Genomic DNA, 11,281 nt, shown 5'->3' on the forward strand with positions numbered 1-11,281 from the left:
CGGCAGCTGGGCCACAGCTAGGAGCGAGGCTCTGCTCTGTCCCGCAGTGGCCCCTCGGTCCGTCCTTCCGACCCTTCACCCCAGCCCCCGCTGGAGCCGCGCCGCTTTCGGATCACTGCCGACTCCTCCCCTCCCCCACCCCCACCCCCCGCGGTCCCGTGAACAAACCAAAGTGTCCCTGAAAGTTCCCTTCAAAAGGCGGCACGCGAGCGGATGGCCCTCCGGGACGCCAGCCTTGACCGCGCCCGCGGCTCCCGGCTCCCGTCGCACAGACCCACACCCGCGCGTCTCTCAGCAGCCCCGCAAACAGTCACACCCGGCCACGCGATGCGGGGCGAGCGACCCAGAAAGACCCTGTCCCGCCCTCCCAGAGCTCCGACGGCTCGGGGGTGAGGCCCCACGGAAGTGAGCGGCCACGCGCCCTCTGCCTTGGAAGGTCACCTTGGATTCTGATTGCTTTCCTAACCTTGCACCCAGTCTACAAAGCAAGGTGTTTTGGGGTCTTTGTGAGTTATGATGGGAACATAACCTCCCTTCCCCCTGCATCTCCTGCACCGACCTTTTTTTGTTCCTGAAACCACCTAGGCTGGGCTTTCTCCTGCTGTCCCCTCCTTAGGACACTCCTTATTTCCCATGAGGTCACAGCTTAAATGTCATCTTAGCTAAGAGGTTTTTCTCTAATCGTCTGACAGGTTAGGCTCTTCATTACCTGGGACCCCAATACAATAAGCTTCTGGAGGGCAGGGACCTTGCTTGTCATCTTGTCTCCTGTGTCTGTGTCCAGAATAGTGCCTGGCTAGAAACAGGTGCTCTACAAATATTTTTGGGTAACGGTAGAAATTCCACTTCTTTTCTGGGTCTCCCAACCTACTCCGAGCACCCTTTCACGTACAGACCCACTCTTTACCCTCTGCTTTGCCAAGCTTCGGGCCCTCACACGTCCCATGTGCCTGGACGGCACGCTCCCCTGTACGCCCAGCTGCACCCCCACTTTTTTTCAGAAAGGATGACGACGTCCTTCACCAATGCTTTTTCTGTCGGCAGATTCAGCAGGGCGGGTCCTGCCCCTTTAATCTGGGCCCCACCTGCTCTGGTCAGACAGGTTTGGAGACACAGGTAAAGGGAGAGAGACTGAGAGGAACACTTGCAGAGCCAGCAGGGAGCCGGGCAGCTCCTTCCCAGACGTTGGGGACCCTCCGTCTCTCCAGATGGAAAGTAAGAGGGTATCATGGGTCTACATGGCTAGAGGCAGAAGGCCCTTGAGGAGGTGGGGGGAAGGGACCCAGCCCCATGAAGCAGGAGTGAGATGGAGAAAACAGGGAGGAAAGAAAGTAGAGGAGGCATGGGGAACAGCCGTGATTAGGCCCAGAACTCAGAAGGGACAGCCCCAGGCCCTCTGGAGATGGAGGACAGAGGACAGGGGCTGGTGAAGAGAGTGGAGACTGCCCAGGTGCCCGCCTTGGAGACGAAAGAGCAGGGCGCACGGCCGCTGCCGGATTCTTGGGACAGAGTTGTAGGCAGATCAGTGGTATCAGTTACCAGGAGAGTCCAAGCAGGGATCCACAAGAAGAAGGGGAGGATTGAAGATGGAGGGGCAGGGAGGCCGCTGGTGGGAAGGGAGCTCCTGGCAAAGCTCTAGAAACCCCTTCTTCCTCCTGTTTTTGCAAGAGGGTGGCTGTGACCCCAGGGGTTTTGGTGGAGGGAGTAGTCAGTGTGGGTGGGAGCTGGCCGAGGCCACGGTTGCCAGCGCCTGTGCCCCCTGACTCACCCTCTCCTGCTGGGGAGCATTTGACGTGGAAAGGGTGTCTCCATTTCAGCTGCTCACTTCCCTCCCACCTCCTTCTTTTCAACACCTTTTCTGGCCCCATGTTCTCCCGAAGGTCCCAGAAGAGGCCAGAGCCCATGAGACCAGCTGCCCCAGACAGTTCTGATTCTATCAACCTGTCCCTAGGGCCAGAAACCAGGAACTTCTGACCGAGCTTTCTTCTGCTCCCTCCAGGGTGATAGGCCCTCATGGTAGACCCCAGGAGTGAGGCCCCAGGATGACAGAACCCGAGACCCTGGCCCTGCTGGAAGTGAAGGGGTCTGAGGCCCTGGAAAAGAGCCCACCCCAGGCCTTGGTCCCCAATGGCCGGCAGCCAGAAGGGGAAGGTGAGGCGGAGACCCATGGAGCCGCGTCCTCCAAGGTGGGGTCCTCAGCTGGGTCTACCACGGCCGGAGAGGGACCCGAGGATGGCCTTGACAGCACAGTGAGCGAGGCGGCCACCTTGCCCTGGGGGACCGGCCCCCCGCCCAGTGCCCTGTTCCCAGACCCCCCCGGGTGGCGGGACATGGAGCCCGAGCCCCTCCGGTCAGAGCCACCCACCAAGCTAGAGGACTTGTCCGAAGATGACGCCAACCTGCTGCCCGAGAAGGCGGCCCGGGCCTTCGTGCCCATTGACCTCCAGTGCATCGAGCGGCGGCCCCAGGAGGACCCGGCTGTGCGCTGTGAGGCCGGCGAGGGCGAGGGCCGCCGGGCCTGCCTGCCCGCCCGGCCCAGCCAGCCCGAGCCCTGTGAGCGCAAGTGGGCCGAGGCCGTGGTGAGGCCGCCGGGCCACACTTGCGGGGGCTGCGGGGGCTGCGGAGGCCGGGACGGGCTGAGGGCCGTGGCCTCGGTGGGAGCCGCGCTCCTTCTCTTCCCCTGCCTGCTGTACGGGGCCTACGCCTTCCTGCCCTTCGACGCCCCGCGGCTGCCGACCATGAGCTCCCGCCTCATCTACACGCTGCGCTGCGGGGTCTTTGCCACCTTCCCCATCATCCTGGGTGAGCCGGCCGGGAGCGGGGAGCAGGGCCGGGGGCGGGAGCTCCCCTTCCCCGGGGTCTGCGCCCCCCCCCCGACCCCCCCACCGCGAGCCCTCCCCGGCTTCCCGCCCGCGGGCTCCTGGGCCGACCGTGGGCGCTCTCCGACCCGCCAGGGCTGCTGGTGTACGGGCTGAGCCTGCTGTGCTTCTCGGCCCTGCGGCCGTTCGGGGAGCGGCGGCGGGAGGTGGAGATCCACCGGCGCTTCGTGGCCCAGTCGGTGCAGCTCTTCATCTTGTACTTCTTCAACCTGGCCGTGCTCTCCACCTACCTGCCCCAGGAGACCCTCAAACTGCTCCCCCTGCTCACCGGTCTCTTTGCCGTCTCCCGGTGAGCTGGCTGGCGGGGTGGGGCTGGGGGAGGCGGTGGTGCTGGAGGGACCCCGACATTTGGTCTGGGGAGACAGGGGCAGGGAGCCCTTGGGATTGCGCATTAGCCCGGATGTGCCCCCTGCATCAATGAGTCCGCTTTCTTCCTTGCGCCTGACCTCACCTGGCAGCAGATGACCCGCTCTGTGTTCTCAAAGGAAATTGTTTTGGAGAGCCAAGGACCAACCCAAAACTGGAAAGGCTGCCAGGTGTCACCTCCATCAACCTCCCACGCGCTGGCCTCTATTAGACACCGCCTGTGACTGACTGATGCTCAGTTCCGTGTCTGTGTAAAGGCCCCCGTTACTAGAGAGTCTTGTCTTTGTGCTATAAACCCCGCTGTCCTGACTTTGACTCTGGAATTGCCCAGGGCTGTCCAGGTATTTGACACCTGTGCTCCATGTCCCCACTCCAGCACCCTGCCCCCCGCCCACAGTTTCCTTTGCCTCAGTGTCCTGTGACCTTCCCTCTGGCCAGAGAGCCTCCTGCTTGTCGGTGGTCACTGGCACTGGCCTCCTGCTGGTACCCGTGGAGCCACGTTGGCTCTCGTTCCTCTGCTTTTGTCTGGAAGTCACCCGAAACCCTGTGGGGCGTTTCCACGTGAACTGCTGCGAACCCAGAAAGCACTTTTGAATTTCTGAAGGCACACGCAGATCTTTTCGTTTTTTCCCTAATGTATTTCCTTTTGTTACTTTTTTTTAAGCTTGTATTTGTCAGAGAGAGAGAGAGAGAGACGGTGCGCACAAGCGGGGGGCGTGACACGGAGGGGAGAGGCAGATTCCCTGCTGAACAGGGAGCCCAGTGTGGGACTCGATCCCAGGACACTGGGATCATGACTCAAACCAAAGGCAGTTAACGACTGAGCCCCCCCAGGCATCCCTCTTTTTGTTGCTTTTCATGCAGGATTCCTGGTCCCTTTAAGTGCTAGAACATTCTTGCTCTTGAGCTAGCATCCGCGCGTGCCGTTCTGACTGGAGCCCAGTGGCCGTCTGTCCCACCAGCCTCCCGGCCATCTTGAAGCCTGTTTTCTCCCAGATGTTCCCCCAGAGGAACGTGTTCCTACTGTGTCACTCACCCTCCCGTGCACCCGTGTCCGTCCTGGGGAGCGCCGGCCTCAGACAGAAGCTGGCTTAAGCAGCCATGACGCTTGTCTGGCCCTTCTTACCCGGTTCACGGCGAGGGAAGCCAAGCAGGTCAGGGGAGGCCCGTCGGCAGCTATGGGGCCTGGAACACAGCCCCTCCGTGTGTCCCCCACAGGACCCTTCCTTCCCTACCGCCTGCAAGATGCTCAACGCTCTTGCCTGGCTTCACCCCTGCGGAGCGTGGGGCTTCACCCCTGCGGAGCGTGGGGCTTCAACAGGGACTTCATGCAGAAAGCTTGCGGGAGTCTGGTGCTCGGGGAGGGCTCAGCTACTGGAACCCAGCGTCCCGCTGCACCTGCCAGCCCGGGGCCGAGGCTCTTCCCCGTCCCACGGGTTAGAGTGGAGGCGTGGGCGTTTTGTGGCGAGTGGTCCTTCATGTGACGAGACGCGGCTGCTCTCCTCCTGGCACTAGGGGTGTGTATTTGGGATGGATCTTCCAAGAGCGGAAAGGCCTATCCCTTTGGCTCCAGGCCTCTTGAAGCCGGCTTCCTTCCTCTTTTTCCCTCTGTCCTCTAACAGGGCAGGAGAGAGGGTGATGCTCAGGCTTGGGTTCAGATCACAGTTTTAGTATTTCCCTGATGTGCAACCTTGGCCCAGTTCTACTTAATCCCTTTGGAGTCTTTGTTTCTTCGTCTGCAAAATGAGAAACCAGTACAGTGGGGTACGGTCCGGCTGTGAGAGACGAGGAAGTGCGTTATGTATGGCTACAACCCTAACCTGGACAGGCAGTGGCGCGGTCTGTACGGTGTGCTACCGACCCTCAAAACGGGAAAAGGAGAACATCCGCCTTGTGCTTGCTCATCTGCACGTAAAGCCTTGACTCACAGGCCGCGGGGTTACTGGACGCCCGAGGGTGGGTGGAGGGGAGGCAGGTGGCTGAGGGCCAGGGATCGGGACGGGGGACGTTTCACCGTACTCACTGGTGCCTTTGCATTTCGAACCACAGAAAGGTATCCCACCTACGCTGAAGTTTTAGACTTAAATTTGGAAAGTCAGCAGAGAGGGAGGGAATGACGAGGGCCTCCTGGAGATGCGGGATGTCCACACTAGGGCCCACGTCGTGTCGTGTCTGCTGCCCCCATCAGCCCGCAAGCCAGCCGGCTGACATACTTCCTCTTCCTGCTGCCCCCAGGCTGATATACTGGCTGACCTTCGCCGTGGGCCGCTCTTTTCGAGGCTTTGGCTACGGCCTCACGTTCCTGCCGCTGCTGTCCATGCTGGTGTGGAACCTGTACTACATGTTCGTGGTGGAGCCCGAGCGCATGCTCGCCGCTGCCGAGAGCCGCCTGGACTACCCCGACCACGCTCGCTCGGCCTTGGACCTCAGGCCTCGTCCCTGGGGCTGAGGCCCCCACTCGGCTCCCCCAGCCTCGGTGCCTCGGGGGACAAGCCCCAGGATTGCCCATCTGTCCCCTGCTCTCCCCGTCACCTCGGGAGCCCTCGGCCGTCGGGAGGGAATTCAGCTGGTTTCTTGCAGGGGAAGAGGTGGACGGCCATGCCCCTCTGCAGGCTGAGGGCAGGGGCTGGCACAGGGAGCAGGGGCATGGTTCCCTCCTGAGCAACACCCCCCCACCCCTGGCGCTGCCTCCAGGATCCCCGTGCTGGCCTCCGCCCCACGCTCCAGCTCCCGGGAGGCCGCGCAGGCAGAGCCTCCACCGACTGACCATCCCTGTGCCACGGGCTGCAGGGAGACTGGCAGTATTGCCCGTACCCAAGGTAAAGCCTGGGCATCCGATCACACGGGACTTGCACGTTTGGCGGAAGCCTTCCTGCGGGCCTGGGTTCAGGACCCTCCACCACAGGCCCCTGTAGGACTTTTAACTTCGGTCAAGATGATCGAAGCTGCCCCAGCCCAGAGCTGCCGCCTGCTCCCTTCCGACCCAGTCAGGCCCCCAACCCCCGACCTCCAACCTGCAGAGGGGAGGGGAAGCCTCCGTCTAGAGAGGGGCAGGGGTGTGTGTGCATGCGCCCACGCACACGGTGGCTGGGTGCCTGCAGGGTGCGGTGGCCGATGGGAACCCTGTGTGAACGTGTGACAATAAATGACCGCCACGGTCCTCCCTCACTATTCATGTCTGAACCCCTCTCTCAGGTGTCCCTTCCTGGTCTGAGCCAACTGGTCCAGAACCCCCCGCCCCACAGGACAGAGAGGGGCGTGCTGGAGGGAAGAGAGGGGGCCGCACACACCTCCCTCGCCCACACTTCCCATGCCCACACCTCAGCCTTCGGTTCCTGGAACCAGCACCGCCCCCCACCCATGAAACCCGCACACTGACAGACGAGCCCTTGTGGGGGAAAAAGAGTCTATTTCGTCCCTTCCAGGGTGGCCAACCAGTCAGAGGCCTCTCATTAGGCCCGAGTCCCATCCCGGGAAACAGGGCTCGAGGGGCGGGAAGGGATTGCCAAGGGACTCCCCCCCCCAGCAATCACCCTGTTGCTGTCCCTCCCCGGAGGGTGAAGGAAGCCACCCCTGGGGGTGGTCTCTGAGGTCCTGCAGGGAAGCCGGATGGAGAAGGGAGCAGCTGACCCTCCATTCGGCAGACCGGCGAGGCAGGCCCGGAAGTGCATACCCCCGCCCCGGCGAGTGGGCCTCAGTTGATAGGCTGGTATTCGGAGCACTGCTTGTGGCCCAGCAGCAGAAACAGGCCTCCTGCCAGCAACATGAGCCCCGGGGCCCCCAGGGCCACCGCCATGATGCCCAAGATGAGCGGGGACAAGCTGTCCATCGGAGGAGCGCCTACGCCCAGAAGCATCGACCTAGGCAACAGAGTGGGAAAGGCAGGCCGGCAAGTTAGGTGGGAAGACCGGGAGGCCCGGCTCCCCCATGTCTACTCCCAAGGCCCCGGTCCCGCCCTGGCTCTCACCAGCTGAGGTAGCGTTCGTCCCAGTAGCCGGGGCCTGTGGGAGTCCCAAAGGTCAGATTGAAGGCACAGAAGTTGGTCTGGGACCCAAAGAAGGCTCGGACAATGGGGGACTGGGGGAGAGGGTACTCTGAGGTGGGGTGCAGTGGGGAAGCTTGGCAGGGCAGGGCCGAATCCCGGCCCCTCTGCCTCTGGGAGAAAGCCACTGGCCGCCACTGCATGAAGCCTGATGGGGGGGACCCCCACAGCAGCTGGTCCAACTGGGGAGAAAGAAAAACAACAGGATGAGGACAACACCCTGTGCAGACCCTTCCGGGCCTCCAGCTGTCACTATCTGGCCTGGGGCCTGGGCCACCTCCATGACCGAAGGCCACCTGCACAGAGCCTCAGTCTCTCCTCTGTAGAAGGGGGAACTGGATGGGAAGCACCGGGCGCCTCCTAGCCCTGCCCTCTGCAAGCCTGTGCGCAGCTCCCTCCCCAGCCCTCCTCAGGCCACAGTGACTAAAGCACCTAAAGCTGCTAAACTAGTTGCCAGTTGGTGCGTGGTTACCGGCACCTCTGGCCTCGCGGGCTCCTCCTGTGGCCCCCACCCCGGCGGAAGCCTGACCTGGAAGACAGCAGGCGTGTACTCGTCATCGATGGAGCTCTGCTCTCGCACGGACGGGCAGTCGGGGCCCCGGCCCAGGGTGACGAGCTCCAGCCCAAACAGGGAACGGTTTCCCCGGGGAGCGGCCCCAACCAGGGACACCTCAAGCTGGCAGGAGTCCGCTGAATGCAGGAGGCGTGGGGCCTGGGCCGGCCGGCCGGAGCCAGGAAAGGCCTGCACCTGGAGGGGGGAGGCACGGGAAGCGGGGGCCTGTCTGCAGGCCCTCCCCACCCTCACAAACCAGCTTTCCGGGCTCCTCTGAGTCCCCACACCTTACCCTGAAGGCCAGGCTGCCGTTGGCAAAAGCCCCGGTGGGGTCACGAATGGGGTGGCCTCGAAACGTGGCACTCAGGGTGGCAGGGTCCAGAGAGTCCGTGATGTTGTCCCAGGAGAACTCGGCCAGGGAATACGGGGGATACGGTTTTCCCGGAGGCTTGACGGACGCCTCCGATGTGTTGGTGTCGTCAAATTCAAACAGCTGGCGGGCGGGGTGATGTGGGAGGGGCTTGCTGTGTCCCGTTGCACCTGGACTACCCCCCACCCCCACCCACCCGCAGACCCCAACCCCCGGGGTCCCATTTTTGACAGTCTTCAGTCCCCCGCGCCGGCACCCCGATGAATTCTCTGCTCCTCCCCCTGGCTCTCCCCAGCCTCCTCACCCTGGTGAAGACAATGGCAGAAGAGAACCGGATGCTGTCCCTGGGGAGCACGGTGAGGCCCCCGTCCGGCTCTGGGGAGAGCAGGCGGCTCCAGTTGACGGCCAGGGTGCTGTGGGGGGTGTCGGTCGCCACCAGCAGGGTTGCCAGGGGCCCCGTGCTGCTCCACACGTAGTGCAGCGTGGAGTTGGCGCCCACTGCCCGGATGTGCAGCAGGTTCTGGGGGGGCCCCTGCCAGTCCGGGATGACCTCCAGAGACACCTGGATCATGGGGTAGGGAAAAGGACACAGGTTGAAGCCGCCTGGGGGGATGGGGAGAGGTAAGGGGCGCAGAGGTAGACAGAGCCCCGGACGCCCTGACCCTGGCGGGCAGATGAGGGCGCAGGGCTGGGGGGTGAGGAAAAGGCCCGCCTGGGTCCCTCCGGGCCATCAGGGCAAGACAGGGAGCCCCCGCCCTCTGCAACCCGCTCCCGTGGGCACCAGCAGCCCCCTGCGCCCCCTGCTGCCCAGGTGCCCTCCCAGGCCAGCGTCTGCCGAAGTGCCCAGGGCTCTAGCCCCTCACCCGGTGGGTCTCGTCCCTCACCTGGCGGGTCTCGTCCCCCAGCAGGCCGAGCGGGGCTGCAGACGCCAGCAGGCTCAGGAGGAGTGTGGGGCCGGGGGCACCGCGCCCCCAGCGCCAGCGGGGCCCCTCGCTGCCGCACATGGGGCCCCAACTTCAGAGGGCGGAAGAGACCCCAGAGTCATGTGACACGCACACTCAGCTGACCTCCGCGTGGGGCGGGGCCTCGCACAGTCCTTAAAGGGGCCGCCTCCCTTAACCCCGGTCCAGGCTCCGGAGAGAAGGTCGGGAAGGTGGTTGGCTCGTCGTCCCCAGCGGGACCCCGGGTGAGACACCGGACCTCGCCTACCCGACCGCCACGCTGGCTGCCTCTTAAGGGGCCACGATGTCGGGATTCAAGATCCCAGAGGATCCCGATAACGCTGTGCTGTGGGGAAGGCAGAAGGAACTGGACAGAACTCCGGCCGAGACGGGGTGCCCCCATGGGTCTGTCCATGACTGTGCAGCCCGTGCATGCCCTTCCTGACCTACGGGAGCTCCGCCTTGTAAGACACTTCCAAACTAAGAGATGGGAACAGTGTATTTGTCAAAAGGAGTTTATGTCTGGCTGAATAAACCTCTTTGTTGTTTTCGTGTTTTTCCTTAAAATTATGTTAACTAATAATAAATGCACATGACTCAGACTCTTAAGGTAAGGGAGGGTGTCACCTTCTTCCCTCCTGAGACCACCACCACTGTGGTGTTTGTGACCTGTCCTTCCCAAAGAGCACCACGCAGGGGCACCCAGCAGGCTGCCGGGAGCGGGCGACTCTTGGTCTCGGGGTCGCGAGTTCGAGCACCACGCGGGGCGCAGAGCCTACTGAAGAAAGCAGAACAACACCCGAGCTGTTCTGTGCGTGCCGCGTGCCACACATGTACACATACGTGTGATGCCGTGAAACGGCGGCAAACCGCGACCTGCCGTGTGCTCTCCCGTGTGCGCCTTGTCGGCTGCCTTCTCCTCCTGGCGCGTTCTCCACTTCCGTGTCTCGCCGCGGCGGCCTGTCCCCCGGACACATCTACCCAGAGCCGAGGTGGTTTCCAGCAATCCGCGGCGGCAGACTGCGGCATGACCACCCCTGTGCCGACAGCATTTTGTACACATCGGAGTCCAGGTAGGGAAGCTACGCGGCTGATCCCAGGGACGGTGGGTGAGGTTTCTCGAGGCCAGGCCCGGCGTGGGAGGGTCTGACACTCGCAGCCTCCGCCCTCCTGCTTGTCCCGGCGAGGGAGGCTGCTCACTCCTCTGTGGTTACACCTTGGCCTGCTTCTTTGCAGGCCCCACCTTCCTGACCCCCAAGTGCTAGCTCTCTCCAGTGATCTTCTGTACTGGAACCAACATCACCGCGCCCCCCAACGCCTCCACGATCTTTTTCACAATGTCCATTATTCTCCCCGAGGCTGATATATTCTAAAATGTCAAGTTTTCTTCTGGTTTCACTTTTTTGTATTGAAAACGTTCAGCTGCCTGGAAGTAATTTTGGAAACCGGGAATGAAGTAGGGATCTAATTTTATTTTCCCCCAAATGGCTCCTCTGGGATGAACTCAAGTTTTCTCGAAAAACTCATTTTTGAGGGCACCTGGGTGGCTGTTGGTTAAGCAACTGCCTTTGGCTCAGATCATGATCCCAGAGTCCCGGATGGAGTCCCGCGTCGGGCTCCCAGCTCCACGGGGGGTCTGCCGCTCCCTCTGACCTGCTCTCCTCTCAAATGGATAACTAAAATCTAAAAACAAAAGACCCCCCAAAAAACCACTCATTTTTGAGACAAGTGCTTGTATCGTCTGAGCTACCCAGACAGGGTAAAGTAGAAACTGGTGTCTCGGCTGAGTGGTCAGGAACTCACGCCTCCCCACCGCTCACAAAAATGCTGCTTTACAGGAGGAAAACGGGATGTGGCCGGTTCTAGGAGCCTGACAGCAGGGGGGTGGCACGCCCAGTCAAGGAGGTGGCGAAGCTGCGGTCACAGGCCCACGGGGTGGTGACGGAGGCAGCCTGCGCGGCAGGGAGAGGCTGGGAAGGCCGGAGCGGGGCTTGGTATATGTGCTGCCGAAGCGAGCACTGGAGCGGGGCTTGGACAGGAGGAGCTGCCCGGGAGTCCGGCTCAGAGGCGCTCACAGGGACAAGGGTCTGAGCACAGCAGGCCGGCCACCACACGCTCCCCCAGCGTTCA

The 11,281-nt window shown here is 62.5% G+C and overlaps 2 protein-coding genes across 3 annotated transcripts; one reads left to right on the forward strand and one right to left on the reverse strand.

Moving 5' to 3' along the window:
- Positions 1–206: 206 nt before the first annotated feature.
- TMEM79 (transmembrane protein 79) lies at positions 207–6,416 on the forward strand. Of its 2 annotated transcripts, XR_006386580.1 has the most exons (5): positions 207–1,215; positions 2,000–2,802; positions 2,955–3,168; positions 3,365–4,399; positions 5,481–5,533. XR_006386580.1 is itself a non-coding variant. In XM_044266574.1 (4 exons), exons 2-4 carry the CDS (start codon positions 2,043–2,045, stop codon positions 5,692–5,694), a joined length of 1,188 nt encoding a protein of 395 aa, XP_044122509.1. In that variant the 5' UTR covers positions 208–1,215; positions 2,000–2,042; the 3' UTR covers positions 5,695–6,416. The 2 variants fall into 2 exon arrangements, 1 of the variants encoding a protein (XP_044122509.1); XM_044266574.1 differs by lacking the exon at positions 3,365–4,399 and having other exon boundaries at positions 208–1,215; positions 5,481–6,416.
- Positions 6,417–6,634: 218 nt separating this feature from the next.
- Positions 6,635–9,261, reverse strand: LOC122918018 (glycosylated lysosomal membrane protein). Its single transcript, XM_044266171.1, has 6 exons — positions 9,095–9,261; positions 8,515–8,772; positions 8,133–8,333; positions 7,817–8,035; positions 7,213–7,469; positions 6,635–7,105 (listed from the first exon to the last, which is right to left on the reverse strand). Exons 1-6 carry the CDS (start codon positions 9,212–9,214, stop codon positions 6,940–6,942), a joined length of 1,221 nt encoding a protein of 406 aa, XP_044122106.1. The 5' UTR covers positions 9,215–9,261; the 3' UTR covers positions 6,635–6,939.
- Positions 9,262–11,281: the final 2,020 nt, after the last annotated feature.

Source organism: Neovison vison, chromosome 10 (genome assembly GCF_020171115.1).
Source record: "Neovison vison isolate M4711 chromosome 10, ASM_NN_V1, whole genome shotgun sequence".
NCBI lineage: Eukaryota > Metazoa > Chordata > Mammalia > Carnivora > Mustelidae > Neogale > Neogale vison.